This window comes from Sciurus vulgaris, assembly GCF_902686455.1.
Source record: "Sciurus vulgaris genome assembly, chromosome: 4".
In the NCBI taxonomy this organism is placed as follows: Eukaryota; Metazoa; Chordata; class Mammalia; order Rodentia; family Sciuridae; genus Sciurus; species Sciurus vulgaris.
Window position 1 is genome coordinate 84,060,276 of NC_136464.1, and position 20,546 is coordinate 84,080,821.

At 36.7% G+C, this 20,546-nt stretch overlaps 2 protein-coding genes across 6 annotated transcripts in view; one reads left to right on the forward strand and one right to left on the reverse strand.

Annotated features, from left to right (window-relative positions):
* RNLS (renalase, FAD dependent amine oxidase) overlaps positions 1-18,513 on the reverse strand; it is a 300,101-nt gene extending 281,588 nt beyond the window's left edge. The window contains exons 1-4 of one of the 4 annotated variants that reach the window (XM_079138345.1): positions 17,707-18,503; positions 16,847-16,952; positions 16,096-16,238; positions 3,822-3,980 (exon numbers count right to left, since the gene is read on the reverse strand). In XM_079138345.1, the coding sequence (XP_078994471.1) occupies positions 3,822-3,980; positions 16,096-16,238; positions 16,847-16,952; positions 17,707-17,824 (526 nt within the window). In that variant the 5' untranslated portion in view covers positions 17,825-18,503. The other 3 variants (XM_079138347.1, XM_079138348.1, XM_079138346.1) reach the window with 3 other exon arrangements.
* LOC306660163 (gastric triacylglycerol lipase-like) overlaps positions 1-20,546 on the forward strand; it is a 217,910-nt gene that overhangs the window by 76,104 nt on the left and 121,260 nt on the right. Inside the window, exon 1 of one of the 2 annotated variants that reach the window (XM_079138320.1) lies at positions 18,635-18,688. The exons of the other annotated variant lie outside the window; for it this stretch is intronic. The gene's annotated coding sequence lies outside the window, so the exon portion shown is untranslated. Of the gene's footprint in view, positions 1-18,634; positions 18,689-20,546 lie in introns of those variants that run through there. 2 annotated transcript variants of the gene reach the window in all.

Genomic DNA, 20,546 nt, shown 5'->3' on the forward strand with positions numbered 1-20,546 from the left:
GTACAGAAAAATGTGTAACATAGCATCTCGTTTCTGTCACTAAATAATTATGCACACTTGGGCAAGCTAGTTCTCATGGGGCTAAATTTATTTCCCAGCGATAGGTGATTTTATGAATTATATGGCAGTCATAGTGTTATCCTAAGTTCCAATCATCTTCATAGCCCTCTCTCAAGGATTCTAAGGGGAATTGCAATATATAATTGACCCACTAGATGGCAATATATAGCTTTGTAAGTGGATACCTTTCATAGGCACTTAATATGCTTAATAATCAAATGAGAATGTACTTAAATTTCTCCAAAAAACAGACTGAAAGGTAGACAGTAATTCCTCACAGAGGTCATCATTGAGATTTATAAATTAATGAGAGGAGCTAGTGGCATAACTCAGTGGTAGAACACTTCCCTGGGTTCAATCCCCAATGCTGTAAGAAAAAACTGTATGAAGTAAAGAGAGAGTAGACTTTTTCTATAGTTGTTGTTACAGGGACTTGGGGGAGAGGAAAACATGGAGGTTTAGCCCAAAGGCATGAAATTTAGTTATGTAAGATAAATAAATCCTAGAGATTACATGTACAACATAGTGGCTATAGTTAACAAAACTATTGTATACTTAAAATTTTGCTTAGAGAGTAGACCTTATGTTATGTGTTATTGTTGCAAAAGAAAAAAAATAGTAAATAAAGAGGGTGGAGCAAACTTTTGGAGGTGATGGATATGGTTATGGCGTAGATTGTGGAAATGACTTCAGTGATATTTACCTCCAAACTTGTCAAGTTGTATCCATTAAATATGTATGTCTTTTCACATGCCAATCATGTCCCAATATAGTGATTTTTCATAAAAAAAAAAAAAAAACCAGACTCATATAAGGGCTTAACGAGTAGACTAGATGTTCTCTAAGGCTGATTCTAATTCTAAGTATTCTATGTAAAAAGTGAACATTATGAGCTATAATTTCAGTAACAGTAAGAAAAACTGGCCTGATAAAACAAGAGATAACTTAGCAAGTGCACCTACTTGGAGAAATACATCTTCCCTACCCTACTTAATACCTCTATTCCCTTAGTTTCTCATATCTGAATCATCTCTCTCAGGACTTAGTACAGGAATATCAGCTTTCAAAATCCCTGCCCCCCAACACACACACACACACACACACACACACACACACACACACATTTTGCAGATACTATCCTCTTTACCTCTAGACCCCGGAGTGGATTTACAATACATACAAGGGCTCCTACGTTTCACACATACACTATAATTTCTAATTTTGGTGCTGGCACATCCTCTTCTCCTTCCCTCTATGTCCAGTATCTGTGGCAAAAAAAAAAAAAAAAAAGTGGAAGCTTCCTGCTGTCACCGTCTCACTAGAGCCCAGTCTTAGCAGGAAAGGGATGTCTGTGGACTTAGAAGTTTCTGTGCCAGTGTACATACCAAAGGAGAAACAGTGGAGAAAACCTTGGGTATCCACCTTCCCACTCCCCACCCTCTAAAGTGGATAACAGCTGTCAAATAGGAAAGGTATTTGCATGTAGGGGACATTTCTCAATTTGCTATTTGTAAACTAAAGTCTATTTGGGGATAGGACCGGAAGTCAGACCCTAATACACACTTTTTCTTTTTTTCTACTGGGGATTGAACCCAAGAGTGCTTAACCACCAAGCCACATCCCAGCCCTTTTTATTTTTTATTCTGAGACAGGGTCTTGATAAGTTGCTTAGGGTCTTGCTAAGTTGCTAAGGATGGCCTCAAACTTGAGATCCTCCTGCCTTAGGCTCTCGAGTTGCTGGTATTACAAGCATGGGCCACCAAACCCAGCAATAAAATCTAACATGCACTCTTGCCACCACACATTTTGTACTAAAAAAAAATTTAAAAAGGTTTATATCTAAAGTGATATTGACAAACCAATTGTAACACTCAAAGACTTAATAAAGGATAAAAGTAACACAAATTTAAAGATTGGGATATTAAAGTCTTAACACTTCATAAAAATTTTGAATAGCATTGTAATTAGAAATAACATCAAAAGAGAAGCACATAAAGTAGTCTTCATAATCCTAGAAAACTTTCAGATCTACATCACTAATTAGTGGCTTTAATCATTATTTTGCTTTGGGTACTGGGTTCAATTCTCAGCACATATAAATAAATGAATAAAATAAAGGTCTATCAACATCTAAAGATATTAAAATATGTATATACAGAACTTTGGTTGGATCACATGAAATTGTCAATTTATCACCATTTTGACCTATAAAATCATAATATTTTTACAGACCAATCTACTAATTGTCACTATTTAAATATTGTTTTTTATTCCCTAGATATTAATTAACAAAGCAAAATATTTTCAAATAAAAATATCATAGTTCAAAATATTTCTGAAACATACAAACCATATATAAATATAAAACATACAAAGCCTATAAACACACAGTACATAATTGGAGAATGACTTTTAACAATGCCCTACCTTAATTTGCAAATTCTAATCAGCATATTAAATCTACTGAATAATAATAATAATAATTCCCCAGTAGATGATTAGAAATAAATATCAAGAATTATCAGAACCTACTAATAGCACTACAAAATTTGATTACAAAATCAAATTTGATGGTAACTCATTAACTATTATCACCATATGTAACAATTTTACCAGCTTCAAATGAAGAGATACTAAAACTTGAAAGGGTTAATTCACGAACACAACGTTATTTAAAATGGAGGACTCACATCATGTTCTTTCTGTGTTGGAATGAAACTGAGGTTGATCTTTTGAGGAGATAGATGGCAAAATTTGACTAAGTTGATATAAAAAAAAATGGTATGTGGTGACAAGATCATTCCACACTAGTTTCCTTATCTTCTTTTTTCACACATTCTAGATTTCTTAGGGAGCAACTGAGCCTTTGTACAGTCCCTTTCTCTGCACCAATTAATGCAATTTGAAACTTAAAGACCATGCCCCCTAAGGATACCAAGAATTGATATCATGAGTACAATTAAGAGGAGCCTTGTTCTTAGGAGACTTCCCACTTGTCATTTCTCAGGTTGACAAAGAAAAAAATTGGACTTCTAAAAGAAATTATCTACAATGCTTTAAATACATACTCTCTACATGACAACTGATTCCATTTTATAAAATTGTGACTGCTAAATAAGATAGGATATTCTACTCATCTAGTCCATCATATTCCTGCTTAAAATATACCTTTGTTATTTTTAGCAAGAGAACGGTTTTTTCCTTCCTTAGTCAAAGAAATTTCTTTTGAATTACAGTTCATTATAATATTAGCTCTTTTAACATAATTTTAGCTCCTTCACCATCATTTACTCTCCTCCCCATCCTCCCACTCATCCCTTCTCCTGGGCTTCTTTCACAATGAAGCTAGGTAATTTCTTCAAATGGAAGTAAATATATTATATAGAGGGTAACCTAGAGAGCAAAAATATAGGAAAAGAGACAACTCAAATAAGAATTGCTATCATTAAAAACCTCGTTTTCTCCAGGATGCTTACAAAGAAATTACTGTTTTAGGCCATAGCACTGCACATCCATCAACAATGTTGCCTTCTTAAAGGCAAGGATAATAAAGAACAATGCTCAACTTTTAACTCATTAAAAAACAATTATATGGGTTTCACTTTGACAGGACTAATATCACAAACTGAGCCATAAGCAGTTTTTAAGACATGAAATCAATAGAATCTATAATGTATCCTTCACTAAGAGAATTAGAGTAAATTCACACTCTATCAGAGAAATTCCACTCCCTGAGTAGGTAAAAAGCAAAGCAGACTCACAGTTCACAATGTCACCTTGAAGTTGCAGAATCTGAGGAACTGGCATGGTGAGGACAACAAGATCAAACTGCTCAGGGGAGCCTGTTTCCCTGATGACTTCCCACTTGTCATTTCTTAGATTGATCTGGGTCACACACTGTCTGAAGCAGACTTCTGCACCTGCTCCAAAATAGAAATCATGTTCACATTCTCAGAATTTTCCATATGAATGAGGGAGAAGTGAATAGTGGTAAATTGGATCCATTCTGGTGAAAAAATACACTCAAACTTATCTGCTATAGTCCCCAGTGTTCTCTTTCTTTACTTACTTTCTAATGTAGTGGCAATTCTTCCTCCTTGACATCCTTGTAATAAGTGCCTGTATTTTAAAAAATACTATTACAATTAATAATAGTAATAATAATAGTAGTGAAACAACAGTAGGAGGAGGAGGAGTAAGTATAGCTACCTTTCATTTTCTACTATATGCCAAGTACTTCATGCACACTTTATCAAATTATTTCAGATGAGAAAACAGATTAAGAAATATCATGCCATGATTCAGAAGTACAACCAGCCAACTCTAAAGCTCATCATCTTTTCAAACTAAGTATATATATATATATATATATATATATATATACATAAGTATATATGTATATATATACATTCCAGTAAAGGTGTTAGTAATTAGTTTTTACTAGTAATAGCAAGAAGAATATTTTCTATCAATGGAATTAATACTCCCTCTTGAAAGACCTGATGAAGGTCTCTGTAGGAGAAATGCAAGTCCTCATCAACAGATCAGTTGCCTTGATTAAGAAGAATCAGAATAGTAGAAACATTGAGTATCTTCTTATCACATTTTCCTTCTTAGCATTTATCATAAAAGTATTTTAATAACTATTTGCCTAATTATTTGTGTTTAATATACTCTTCTCTTTTAATCTCTAATTTCCATGAGCCACAAAGACTTGTTTCTATACAAAGCATATATATCATAGTCCTTGGCACAGACTAGGCATTTACTCAATATTTGCTTAAAAGAATATAGTAAGAACCATAAACTGAAAGTACTGTTAAGTCATTAAATCTGCTTACTACACTAATATCTCAAATTCAAGCATTTGGAAAAACTTTGATTTAAAAACAAATTCAATTTTATTCAGCCTCATGTATAGACAAGAAAGAAATGAAGATGGAATGAGTAAAATTTTAAAAAAAGCATCATGTTCGTCATTACCTGGGATTTTTCACGTTTCTAGTCACTCAAAATCCAAGTACAACCTTATCCACAAAGCTTCCCCTGTAGCCACTCTGTAGATCACTCAATGGAATCCTTCCTGTTGCTGTTGTCCTTCAACCATTACTGCCATTACCACTCATGTTGACACTGAGTCAAGATTTCTGCACGCTTTAGCTGTGTCTTGATCATCCTGAGTATTATCTATCCAGTAATACCCTAGGTTCCTTCATGTCAGATCTCCATATTTCAAATGCCTTTACCTCTCTTCCACTGTTCCTTGAATAATGCTACACTATAGTAAGCACTCAAATTTGTTTAAGTCACATGTCAATATCAGGAACATGGTGCTAACTAGGCCAAGGGGTCAATTCCTATTTCAGGCACTGAGCATCATTCTGTGCAAAAAATAAAGCAAGGCTTGTGAACTGTTCTCCAACTTGCCTGAGGATTTTTTCAAGGCAGCTACTTGGGGAAGGCACAAATAATCAGTGCTTTCAACTCTCATTCCCCATCTCCATTACTCAACCCAGAGTGTTGCTTTATTTATTAAAGATGTCTCACCCCATTTACCTCACTCAGCCCATGACCTCAATAAAATCAACTGATTCTGTTTTATTTATGTTTTCACAAAACAGTCCTTTGAAAAAAGCATTATGTTGTCATTACTGGTAGTGGTACATGAGTGTTTAAAAGAGATTAAAGTTCACAGGCCTGGAAAATTCTCCATGCCCCAGCTAAGTGTCTTGGAAATGAATCATAGTGACCACAAGGTGTATACTAGTGCTTCTCTAAGACCAGCAGCATTAGCTATACCTAGAAACTAGAAATGCACATCCTTAGACCCTGGCCCAACAATACCAAATCAGAAATCCAGGGATTAGGTCCAGCAATCTGTGTTTAACCTACAACGCATGCTGACGTGTGAAAAACCACTAAGGTAAATCAAGAAACCTAAATCTAACACTACATATATCAAAACCACCCCAAAGATTTCCCAAGAGGCAGGGGAAAAGGTATAGCTGCTCTTATTAACCAGGAAGTTTTCCTTTCCAGCTGCTAGGCTTAGAGTTTCTAGGAAAGAGGCATTTCCTCATGAAAGTAATTAATAATTTTCATAAAAGACCACATGTTAAAATTTATTGGTACTGGAAACTTCCATTTTAAAATAGAAAATAACATAAATTCTCTTGAGGCACTTCTGAGTTTAGTAACCCTGTTCATGCATAAACTCCTAGAATAAAATTTGTGAACGGCTTCCCACTGCACTTAAAGTGTATAATCTTTAACATGGTTTACAAAGTCTTTTTCACCTGGCCCTGTCTTAATCCCATGCTTCATCTCTTACCAATTTTCTCTCTCATTCACTACTCCCGGTTAAAATGATCAAATTTTCTAGCTGGGAGCAAAGGCATACACCTGTAATCCCAACAACTTGGGAGGCTGAGGCAGAAGCATCGCAGGTTCAAAACTAGCCTCAGCAACTTAGGGAGGCCCTAAACAACTTAGTGAGATCCTGTCTCAAAATAAAAAAATAAAATAAAACGGGTGATGTGGCTTGGTGGTTAAGCACCCCTGGGTTCAATCCTGATACAAAGGTAAATAAAATAAAGTGACCAAATTTTCTACCAGGAGTACATACTTCTTTTATTAAAAAATTACTTTTTGAAATACATAGTAACATTTTATATAATGATAAAATTTATAGGGCTTACTTTCCCAAGAGGTGGTATTATACAAATTGAAAATATAAATAGGGCCCGCTGCCAGCTCTGGCCCGCCCGCAGGTTGCTTCAGAGACCAGCACAGGGCGCCAGGGACTCCCCCAAGCAGACCAGCCCCCTCCAGGGGGAAGCGCTTCTCTAGGCTAGCTTCCCGGGGCAGACCGCCCAGTGAGAGCCTCTCGATGCAGAGCCAGCCACAAGTCCCCAAGCCAGCGGAGACCTCTGACACGCAAGCAGCTTCTGGGAACAGGGCTGGGCAGCCAGAGACCTCTCCAGGCAGCCTTGTCCCCCTCCAGCTGCAGGCTTTTTCCACGGGGCGATCCAAGATGGCGGACTAGAGGGTGACTGCATCTCCAGTGGCTCCAGAACCCAGGATTCAAGAAGGGGAGGCATTGAGAGACTCAGACTAAAATAGAACCACGGGGTGAGCCTCCCCCACCCAGCGAAGCTCAGCTGGACGGCAGGCCCGGATTCGAGTGGCTTATTAGGGTAGGACAGGGCAGATAGAGTCTCCCCAGGCAGCTCTGTGCAGTCTGGTGGTGGGCTCCTCCCACAGGGACAGATCCTCCAGCCTCATGGAGCAGGCCCCCCAGTGAGAGCCCTTCTGCACAGAAGCAGCACGGCCAACTCTGGCCCGCCCCAGCCAGCTCCAGCACACCCGCAGTTTGCTTCAGTGACCAGCACAGGGCGCCAGGGACTTCCCCAAGCAGCCCAGCCCCCTCCAGGGGGAAGTGCCTCTCTAGGCTAGCTTCTTGGGGCAAACCGCACAGTGAGAGCGTGTCTACACAGAGCCAGCCACAAGTCCCCAAGCCAGTGGAGACCTCCGACCTACACACAGCCTCTGGGACCAGGGCTGGGCAACAAAAGACCTCTCCAGGTCTCTCTCCCTGGAACCAGTAGCGGGCTAGGGGCAGCGTTCTTCAGAAGCACTGAATTATCAAATTAATCCAAGACTTCTGGCAACTGAAGGCTGGTAGGTGATACAGTGGAAATCTACAGGGACACTATAAGCCAAAAGAGGAAATCTACAATATCACAGAGTCCCACTGACATCTGACCAATATAAGAAAACAAGGGAAGAAAATGTCCGAAACAAACCTAGATACTATATCAATAAAACCCAATGACAGCACAGCACAAGAAATGTCCGAAAGGGAGTTCAGAATGTACATAATTAAAACAATCAGGGAAGCAAACGAGGAGATGAAAGAACAAATGCAGACATTAAATGAGCACACCAATCAACAGTTAAAAGAGCAAATAAGGGAAGCAAAAGAACATTTCAATAAAGAGTTAGAGATACTGAAAAAAAAACCAAACAGAAATCCTGGAAATGAAGGAAACAATAAACCAAGTTAAAAACACCATAGAAAGCATAAGCAATAGGATAGATCACCTGGAAGACAGAACCTCAGATATTGAAGACAAAATATTTAGTCTTGAAAACAAGGTTGACCAAACAGAAAAGATGGTAAGAAATCATGAACAGAATCTACAAGAATTGTGCGAAATCATGAAGAGGCCAAATTTAAGAATTATTGGGATTGAGGAAGGCTTAGAGAAACAAACCAAAGGAATGAACAATCTATTCAATGAAATAATATCAGAAAATTTTCCAAATCTGAAGAATGAAATGGAAAACCAAGTACAAGAGGCTTATAGGACTCCAAATATGCAAAATTACAATAGACCTACACCAAGGCACATTATTATGAAAATACCTAACATTCAAAATAAAGACAGAATTTTAAAGGCCGTGGGGGAAAAGAATCAGATTACATTCAGGGGGAAACCAATAAGAATATCAGCAGATTATTCAATCCAGACCCTAAAAGCTAGAAGGGCCTGGAACAATATTTACTAAGCCCTGAAAGAAAATGGATGCCAACCAAGAATCTTATAACCAGCAAAACTTACTTTCAGATTTGACAATGAAATAAGATCCTTCCATGATAAACAAAAGCTAAAAGAATTCACAAAAAGAAAGCCGGCATTACAGAACATTCTCAGCAAAATATTCCACGAGGAAGAGATGAAAAACAACGATGTAAATCAGCAATGGGAGGAACTAGCCTAAAGGAATAGCCAAATAAAAGAGAAACCAAATCATGTCAAAAAACAAAAATGAGTCCAATGACTAGGAATACAAATCATATCACAATAATAACCGTGAATGTTAATGGCCTGAACTCATCAATCAAAAGACATAGACTGGCAGATTGCATTAAAAAGAAAAATCTAACAATATGCTGCCTGCAAGAGACCCATCTCTTAGAAAGAGATACCCATAGACTAAAGGTGAAAGAATGGGAAAAAACATACCATGCACACGGACACAGAAAAAAAGCTGGAGTATCCATCCTCATATCAGATAATGTGGACTTCAAGCCAAAACTAGTCAGAAGGGATAAAGAAGGACATTACATACTGCTTAAGGGAAGCATAAATCAGCAAGACATAACAATCATAAATATCTATGCCCCGAACATTGGCTCATCCATGTACATCAAACAAATCCTTCTCAATTCCAGAAATCAAATTGACCACAACACAATAATACTAGGTGATTTTAACACACCTCTCTCACCGCTGGATAGATCGTCCAAACAAAAACTGAATAAAGAAACCAAAGATCTCAATAACACAATCAACAATTTAGACTGAACCGACTTATATAGAATATACCATCCAACAAAGAACGAATACACTTTCTTCTCAGCAGCACATGGATCCTTCTCTAAAATAGACCATATTTTATGCCACAAAGCTACTGTTAGCAAATACAAGAAGATAGAGATACTACCTTGTACTCTATCAGATCATAATGGACTAAAATTAGAAATAAATGACAGAATAAAAAACAGAAACTTCTCCAATACTTGGAGATTAAATAATACACTATTATACGATGAATGGATAACAGAAGACATCAGGAGGGAATTAAAAAATTCTTAGAAATAAATGAGAACAAAGATACATCATATCAAAATTTCTGGGACACTATGAAAGCAGTACTGAGAGGAAGATTTATTTCATGGGGCACATTCAACAAAAAAGGGTAGAAATCAACAAATAAATGACTTAACATTACAGCTCAAAGCCCTAGAAAAAGAAGAGCAGACCAACACCAAAAGTAGTAGAAGACAGGAAATAGTTAAAATCAGAGCCGAAATCAACGAAATTGAAACAAAAGAAACAATCGGAAAAATTAACAAAATAAATAGTTGGTTCTTTGAAAAAATAAACAAAATTGATAAACCCTTAGCCACGCTAACAAAGAGAACGAGGGAGAAAACTCAAAATTACTAAAATTCGGAATGAACAAGGAAATATCACAACAGATACGAGTGCAATACAAAACATAATTAGAAGCTATTTTGAAAATCTGTACTCCAACAAAACAGAAAACCTCGAAGACATCAACAAGTTTCTAGAGACTTATGAATTACCTAAACTGAACGTGGAGGACATACACAACTTAAATAAATCAATTTCAAGCAATGAAATACAAGAGGTCATCAAAAGCCTACCAACAAAGACAAGTCCGGGACCAGATGGGTTCTCAGACGAGTTCTACAAAACCTTTAAAGAAGAGCTCATTCCAATACTTCTCAAAGTAGTCCATGAAATAGAAGAGGAGGGAACCCTCCCAAACTCATTCTATGAAGCCAACATCACCCTGATACCTAAACCAGACAGAGACACTTCGAGGAAAGAAAATTTCAGACCAATATCCTTAATGAACATCGACGCAAAAATTCTCAACAAAATTTTAGCAAATCGCATACAAAAATATATTAAAAAGATAGTGCACCATGATCAAGTGGATTTCATCCCAGGGATGCAAGGTTGGTTCAACATCCGGAAATCAATAAATGTCATTCACCATATCAACAGACTAAAAGTTAAGAATCATATGATTATTTCAATAGATGCAGAAAAAGCATTCGATAAAATACAGCATCCCTTCATGCTCAAAACACTAGAAAAAATTGGGGTAGTGGGATCATTCCTTAACATTGTGAAGGCCATCTACGCTAAGCCCATGGCCAATATCATTCTAAATGGTGAAAAACTGAAAGCATTCCCCATAACAACTGGAACAAGGCAGGGATGCCCTCTTTCACCACTTCTATTCAACATTGTCCTTGAGACTCTAGCCAGAGCATTAGACAAACCAAACAAATTAAAGGGATATGAATTGGAAAAGAGGAACTCAAACTATCCCTGTTTGCTGATGACATGATTACATATTTAGAGGAACCTGGAAATTCCACCAGAAAACTCTTAGAACTCATAAGTGAATTCAGTAAAGTAGCAGGTTACAAGATAAATGCTCACAAATCCAATGCATTTTTATACATAAGTGATGAATCTTCAGAAAGAGAAATTAGGAAAACTACCCCATTCACAATAGCATCAAAAAAAATAAAATACTTGGGAATCAATCTCACAAAAGAGATGAAAGACCTCTACAATGATAACTACAGAACACTAAAGAAATAAATTCAAGAAAACCTTAGAAGATGAAAAGATCTCCCATGTTCTTGGATAGGCAGAATTAATATTGTCAAAATGGCCATACTACCAAAAGTGCTATACAGATTCAATGCAATTCCAATTAAAATCCCAATGGTGTACCTTACAGAAATAGAGCAAGCAATTATGAAATTCATCTGGAAGAATAAGAAACCCAGAATAGCTAAAGCAATCCTCAGTAGAAAGAGCGAAGCAGGGGGTATCGCAATACCAGATCTTCAACTCTATTACAAAGCAATAGTAACAAAAACAGCATGGTATTGGTACCAAAATAGACAGGTAGATCAATGGTACAGAATAGAGGACACGGACACAAACCCAAATAAATACTATTTTCTCATACTAGACAAAGGGGCCAAAAATATGCAATGGAGAAAAGATAGCCTCTTCAACAAATGGTGCTGGGAAAACTGGAAAACCATATGCAACAGAATGAAATTAAACCCTTATCTCTCACCCTGCACAAAACTCAACTCACAATGGATCAAGGATTTCGGAATCAGACCAGAGACCCTGCATCTTAGAGAAGAAAAAGTAGGTCCAAACCTTCAACTTGTTGGCTTAGGATCAGACTTCCTTAACAGGACTCCCATAGCACAAGAAATAAAAGCAAGAATCAACAACTGGGATAGATTCAAACTAAAAAGCTTTCTCTCTGCAAAGGAAACTATCAGTAATGTGAAGAGAGAGCCTACAGAGTGGGAGAATATCTTTGCCACTCATACTTCAGATAGAGCGCTAATATCCCGAATCTATAAAGAACTCAAAAAACTCTACGCCAAGAATACAAATAATCCAATCAACAAATGCACTAAGGAAATGAACAGACACTTCACAGAAGAAGATGTACAAGCAATAAACAGATATATGAAAAAATGTTCAACATCTCTAGTAATAAGAGAAATGCAAATCAAAACTACCCTAAGATTTCATCTCACCCCAATTAGAATGGCGATTATCAAGAACATAAGCAACAATAGGTGTTGGTGAGGATGTGGGGAAAAAGGTACACTCATACATTGCTGGTGGGGTTGCAAACTAGTGCAGCCACTCTGGAAAGCAGCATGGAGATTCCTCAGAAAGCTTGGAATGGAACCACCATTTGACCCAGCTATCCCACTCCTTGGCCTATACCCAAAGGACTTAAAATCAGCATACTACAGAGATACAGCCACATCAATGTTCATAGCTGCTCAATTCACTATAGCCAGATTGTGGAACCAATCTAGATGCCCTTCAGTTGAATGGATAAAGAAACTGTGGCATATATATACAATGGAATATTACTCCGCCATGAGGAATGACAAAATTATGGCATTTGCAGGCAAACGGATGAAATTGGAGGATATCATGCTAAGTGAGATAAGCCAATCTCAAAAAACTAAAGACGAATGATCTCGCTGATAAGCGGATGAGGACATATAAGGGGGGGTAGGAGGGGTTAATGTTAGGGTTAGGGTTAGGGTTAGGGTTAGGGATAAGGAGGGTGGTAAGAATGGAGGAAGAAAGGAATGTATAGAGGGAAAAGGGGTGGGAGGGGAGGGGTGGAAGGGAAAAAAATAACAGGATGAATCAAACAACATTGCCCTATGTAAATTTATGATTTTTAATTAAAAGAAAAAAAGAAAATATAAATAGGTTTTTACTAAAAATTGGTTAAATGAGAACTGATAGTCATCTAATATACATCAACCTAATATATATGCTATTTATATAAAATATCCATATTAATAATCTGTATCACCATGCCTACCATGTACAAGATACTGTTACATTCTGTGTGAGCTACAAAGACTTGCACACACCTTAATGCCAGCTGCTTGGGATGATGAAACAAGAGGATCACAAGTTGGAGGCCATCCCAGGCAACTTAGCAAGATCTTGTCTCAAAATAAAAAGTAAAAGGGCTAGGAATTTGGCTTAGTGATAGAGGGCCCATGGGTTTAATCCCCAGTACAGAAAGAAAAAAAAAAAAAATTTCTTCTCTCAAGAGTTTCCAAAGCAAAATTGGAAGATAAATTGGGGAACACATAATTCCCCAAACATCTAATGAAATAGGGTAGTAGGTACAAAGTATTTAAGAAATGTTCTTCTATCAGGAAAATCAGCTCTATAAGGATAGGACTTCAGTTCTTCTATCATGGGTACTTAAACATGTCTGGCATTTTAAGCACTCAATAAATGTTTACTGAATGAAAGGATGTACATGCATGCATATATAATGCTGTTACTAAATACTTCAGGATTTCAATAAATAAACACATCTAATGGATCAAGTAAAAATCATGATGGAAATGATTTTAAAAGTGATATGGTGGTACTATATAAAGCTGATTGTGACATTCTACAAAATGTAAAATGGTGTCATTATTTGTGATGGTTAATTTGATGTGTCAGTTTGGGTCATGAAGTGCCCACATATTTGATGGGTGTTTCTGTGAGTGTTTTTTAATTTTTGTATTTTTCTCTGTTTTTAAGATGATATCAGGTTTAAAATCAGAGTAAAGCAGATTGTCCTCTCTAATATAGATGAGCCTCATCCAATCAGTTGAAGCACTAAATAGGACAAAAAAGTTCACCCCTCCCAGGTAAAAGAGAATTCTTGCCTGATAGCCTTGGAATTATGTTGTAGACGCCCCTCTCCCTCCACTTCAGAATAGAACTGAAGCACTGGCTCTTCTTGAGTGTTGAGCCTGCCAGTCTTCAGATTAGAACTGCACCATCAGCTCTTCTAGTGTCTAGCTTGCTGGCCTACCCATCCAATCTTGGGACTTGCTAGCCTCCATAATCATGTGAGCCAATTTCATATAGTAAATCCCTCTCTTTCAGTATATATGTATGCCTGAACGCATGTAATTACAAGGTCATCCCTCAGTGGATTCGTTCCATGATCCCACCTCCACCAAGATAACACAGTTCACAGACGCTCAATTTCCTTATATAAAAAGGAACAGTATTTGTATATTACTTATTCACATCCTTCTGAATACTTTAAATCATCTCTAGATACTTATAATACCAAATACATTGTACATGTTATGTAAATATCTGTTGTATTATATTGTTTGAGGAATAATGTCAAGAAAAAAAAGTCTGTGCATGTTCTGAACAGATGCAACCCTCATAGGTCTAACTACATAGTACATGGATAAGATACAAGGCTAACAATGCTCAATTACTGCTGGAGAGAGACTAAGGATCTATGAAATGACAGGAGTCTACACCAGGGTATGACTATATATCACTTCATTCTCATGGATTCAGCATAGTATTTAGTATGCAGCAAATTCTAGTTTTGTTTTTTGGAACTTTCTGCAATTTTTTCAGTATTTTTGATCTGAAGTTAGTTGAATTCACAGATACAGAATCTACAGATATGGAGAGCCAATGGTATATTCTATTAGTTCTGTTTTTCTGGACTACTCTGACTAATAAACCACCACAGACTGAGTCTTGAATAGAGAAAAGGTCTAACACAAAATGATATTTATTATGTTCTGCTGTTGTATATCCAATCTCACCAATTTCTCTCATGCTCAGTATCAAGGATTGTTAGGGTTCTCAATAAGCAATATTTGATGAGGAAAACCAAAATAGTAATTATCCTAGAAATTGCATACGAAGCAAAACAAATTCTCAGCTTATACCCTTCCTTAGTGATCTTGAATTAGAAAATTAACTGAATTATCATTTGTTAAGAAACCTTATTTTGTTTAGAAAAACAAATCATTTATTATCCAAGGAAAGTTCTACTTTACTTTTTAAAAATATTCAAAATCACTAATAAAATGTGTAAGGAATAAATGAAAATTCTAGTAGAAAATGGGCAAAGATTATGCATAAAACATTCACAGAAAATAGTGCAAAGATATGGTTGACAAAACAAAAGGTGAATATACTCACATAACTTAGGAAATACAAATTAAAACTACAAAGAGACACCATTTTTAAGCCCATGATGTTAGCAAAAATTTAAAATTTCCATTATACTCAGATGTCAGGAAACAGGCATTCACATTACTATTGATGAGATATTCCTTAAAAACAATATTAGTACAACTTAAAAATGAAAATAGTGCTTCACATAGTTGTTTTGTTTGAATTTGAAATCTGTTTCTCTAAACAAAATAAGGTTTCTTGACAAATAATAATTCAGCTAATTACCCAATTCAAGATCACTAAGGAAAGGTAATGGCTGAAAATTTGTTTTTCTTCATATACTTATTTCTACAATAATTAGTATTTTGGTCTTCATCATATATTATTGCAAATATGCTTTCAAAGGTATATAAAGGTTAGACATGCACCAATGTTTGTATAAGCAAAAACCAAAACAATCTCCCACCTACAAACAGCCCAAATATTTAACAGAAAGTTAATTGTTAAATAAATGATGGTACCCATATACCATTTAATATATTAACTAAAGAAAGCAAAGCACACTGAATTTGCTAAAATGAAAACAGACTATAGATATGAACCAAAAAAGGTACAGAATAGTTTATGTAAAATAGCACTCTTTGTATATAAAATTTAAATAAACAAATATAAACATATACTAATGCTAAATAAATAGTCATGTATCTCAAAGATTGAAGGCACAAATATTTTTCTGCAAGTATACACTGAAAACTGTCACCAGTATTATTTTAGGAGAAGAAAGACTAGCTACTGAGTGGCAAATAGAAGAGTATCTATTTATAATTTTCTGAATGGTATTAGTATTTAACTGTACAAAGAGCTTTTATTTTAAAATGCCAAAAGAAAGCAAAGAAAATCTAATTCCTACCTGATTCTTTCAAGTAATGCTTAATAATTGAAGAAACTCCTTGAGGTGCCACAAAATTACAGTCTCCTTCTTTCATCATCATTCCTTCAATAGGAGAGGTTAGAAGTTTCAAAATTCCATGGGCTAACAGTTCATCATAAAAACTGAAATAAATCAATATATATATATATATGTTACATATATACTCACTATGTAAGTACCCACTATGATTAGCTCTGCAATACTATATTTTCTTTCAAGAATTTTTAGAGATAATTGCAAATCATAACTAGGAATCTTCATATTAGCAATTCACTGTATATTTTGTATTAAATAAAACTTGCAATTCAGGTGAAGAACAGAAGTGTTTTGAGAATTCATAGAACTTTTGCTAACATTAGCTGAAGGCTTATTTCTCCACATAACTCAAAATTAGTCAAAGAAAATAAAGTAGAAAAGTATTTAGCACACCAACTTTCAATTTGGTTAAGATTGACTTCCATCTCAGATATTTTCCCTCTGCCTCAAGGCTAACAATAGTTATTATTATTATTATTATTAAGCCCCATCTAATCTTCATACCAGCCCTGTGAGGGTGGTATGTTGCAGTTTCCTACTTTAGTGAACATTTTACAGCTAATATCATTAACAATGACAATATCATAATCATTTCTACAATAGGCATTTTTAAAATGTGTTAAGAATAAATGATTTGTGTCCCTTTATAGCATTCAAGTACTAAAACTGATTCCATCCCTTGCAACTAACTTACGTTTGGTGTTTTTTGGCATAATGAGGAGTGCAGGTGATATACTGAGCACCCAAATCAGCTGTGCACTGTGGATTATGAGGACTGCTGGCAGTAGTCATTCTTCCCCCTTGAATTAATCCACAGGTAAATGTCAGTGTACTAGAAAGAGGCTTTTAAAAGTAATGCAATTCATCCCAGGTAACCCCAAATGAATTTCTTTACAAATATGTTTTCAAAAATTATATTAAGTTGAAGTCTTTGTCATCTAACATTGTCATAAAGCAGTTAACGGACAATTTGGTCACTGTGAGGTTTTTTTAAACGGGCGGGGGAGAGAAAAGGAGTTGAGTAACGCAGTAGTGTCTCTCACTTCCTAGTGCATATGTTAACGAATAAAAAGGGTGAATGAGGGATGGATGTATATATAAAATGATGGATGAAATGCCACAATTGTTGAATCAGCGGGGCCCTTTCTTTCACATCAAGAGTCATGAGAATGACAGCATTTTGAAAACTAGATTTTTGTGGAAAGGCATGCTGGATGGGCAGCCACTTCGGGATGCTGAAATCTGGGGAAAGCTACAATTAGCCGGCAGGTGAAGGCAAAAGTTCATTTACTAGGAACAGGGCAGGCCCGCGCCTTACGAGCTCCTCCAGGGTGCCTTCCAGGCCATCCGCCCAGGACTCACTGGGCATCGTCAGCCGCATCGCGCCTAAGCCCGGGCGGCTGATACCTTCCCTGTGTTGTGGAGCCGGTTCCCAGGCCAGTAACGGAAGTGTCGGGTCACGTGACGCGGCGCGCACTGCGCATGAGCTGCCACTGGCAGTGCGGGAGCCGAGGGTTCACGTCTTGCCCAGGTTTGGGCCTTTAGACAACCCACCTGAGTCCCCAGCCTTGTCCCACACGGCGAGGTACCGAAGACTGGAAACCTCTTTCCTTAAGAGCGCGGCGCACAAGCTTCCAGTCAGCCCGGCGCCCACAATCAGAACGCGAGCCATGGCGGAGCGCGCCGCGGGCCGCAGGGCTGAGGCTGGCCAGCGGCGGCCGATTCCGCGTCAGCGCTCTACCCGCTCTTGCTCCTCCGGTCGCCAGCCCGGTGCCTGGGGCGGTCCCACCGCCCGGCCTGGAAGGGGCGGAGAAGATGCGGCGGGAGCGAGAGGCGGGTCGGCCCTAGAGGCTGCAAACCTCTGCCCGCGGAGAACCCGGGCTTTCCGCGCTCTGGGCGGCCTTGCAGCCAGAGGCTGGCGCCGCCGCGCGAGTCCCAAACACCCGCTTCCCCTTTGCCCATAAAAGCCCGGAAATCGTGTGGGTTATAGCGTGAGAACCTGTCTCGCCACAGGGCTGGTGTGGACTACAAGCGGAGAACCAGCATAGCCTTACCGAAGGGTGACCGGCCACCTATTGCGGTCTTTGCTGCTTTAATATTCTAGGTGAAAAATGAAGAGAGGGAACATACCGGCGAAGCAAGGACAAGCTTTCCTCAAAGGCCTGTATAGCCACTATTGATGTAGAAAAAGGTTTTGCAGCCTGGGAAGGCTTTTACTTTAGCTCAGAGGCGTTTCGTTGTGCAAGTTACGTAACCTTCCTGATCTCAAATTTCTGCATTTGTGAAATGAGACAGTAATATATCCCTTCCAAAATTAAAAAGATTAAACACATTTGGCTCACCAGAAAATTGTGGATCACTTCTCTTTTAAATATTACTAAATTTGATAACACATTCCATATGCTCCAGGGGATGCGAGAATGAATAAAAGGATTCGTGCTTTTACCTCTCCTCCCCACCCAACATTGTCCTTAAATTTTCAGTGAAACAACAAAAAGCAATGAGAAATCTGAACTGTTAAAGAACGAATTCGCAGGTAAATTATTACCTGAGGAAAAGCTAATAAAACCAAATGACGATTATCAGAACTAAAAGTTGACAGTGGTAAACCAATTTTAACGAAAATATTTAAAATTCAGAGTTTTAATGTCCGCATCATGAAAAAAATTTAGGCATTGAAATTGGCGAAAAAGTAACATTACGTATATCTAATTAAAAAACTAGAAGAAAATATGGATGAACAGATGTAGCCTGAGAGGACATATGTCAAGAATAAAAAATAAAAGATGGAATTAAATAGAGAAAAAATTTACAGCTTCGGTATTATGAAATATGCAAGGAAAAACAAATATTTGAATGTATGAAAGGTGAAAATTTCAGATCCTTATATAGTCTTAAAAACAACAAAAATTGCATAGATTGAATAGAATTATTAAAAATACAGTAGTACACGTTTAATGTTCTACATTCAATCAAAAATTAAAATGAATTTTCATTTGTTAGATTCCTTTTTAAAAATGCTAAATGCTTACATTCGGCAAGGATAGAGCAAAATATGCAGTGATATATTTCTGGTGGAAGTGTAATGGATGATTTTTCTGGAGTAGAGTTTGATAATGCACAGTCATACTCGTTTTATTGTGCTTTGCTTGTCTTTTTTCAACAAATTGAAGATTTGTGGCAATCTTACATTGAGCAAAGCCTATTGGCACCATTTTTCCAACATTAGCATTAGTATTTTTATGCAATTTTTTAAAAATTAAAATATATACACTTTTTAAACATGATGATTTTATTGTACATTTAAACTGTATTACAATTTTTATATGCACTGGGAAACCAAAAATATTTATATGACTCACTTTTTGTGATATTCATTTTACTGCAGTTTTTTGAAATCTAACCCATAATATGTCCAAGGTATGTCTGTATCAAAACCCTGTAATCCCTGTAATCAGGTCATCAGACTTGAAGGCTGATGGCGGGAGGATGATAATTACAAAGCCAGCCCCAGCAACTTAACAAGATCCTGTCTCAAATAAAAAGGGCTGGGGATATAGCTCGGTGGTTAAGCATCCTTGGGTTCAATCCCTGGTACTCCCCAAAAAAGCCCTTAAAATTGTATCCATTAAATCAGACATTTATCTAAGGTATAGGTGTACATTAAGGTTTATATATAAATATGATGCAATGTTATTAACAACATTAATAAGTGGAAGGTTGATCAGATTATGGCTACCTATATGACTATATAAATCCAATAAAAACCATGATTTTGAATTGGTAAGGTTGTATGGGAAACTGCTAAATATATATTACTGAAAAACTCAGATTTTAAAACCATACTATCATCCCAGACTTTAAAATATAAACACACATACCTACAATAGAGAAATATGAGAGGGAACAAATGTATTTCCATTAATTTCAAATGTATTATAAAGACCAAATACTTACAATCATAATTTTCTTAGTTATAAACAAAGCTAATATGTAGAATTAATAAGCTAATAAACCACTTCCTTAAAGTTGCATATAGCCTAGTTTGAGATTATTCTGTAATTAAAACCTTATATAATGAGATTCATAGTCATAAAATGCCTTAAAATCTCAAAACTGTCTAACTGGAAAGAACAGTTGGGTTATCTATTCTGACTGCCCCTGTCACTACCATTTTACAAGTTAAATACACTAAATTTGAAGGAGTTTGCTTTAAGTTACACGGTTTGTCAAATGCTTGATCTGCCAGGACAGGTCTTCATGATCCTTTGAGTCTGCTCTCCTTTTTTATTTTTTATTTTTTATTTTTTTATTTTTAATTAGTTCTTTTTAGTTATACGTGACAGTAAAGTCCATATTGATAAAATTGTACATGCATAGAATATATTTTATTC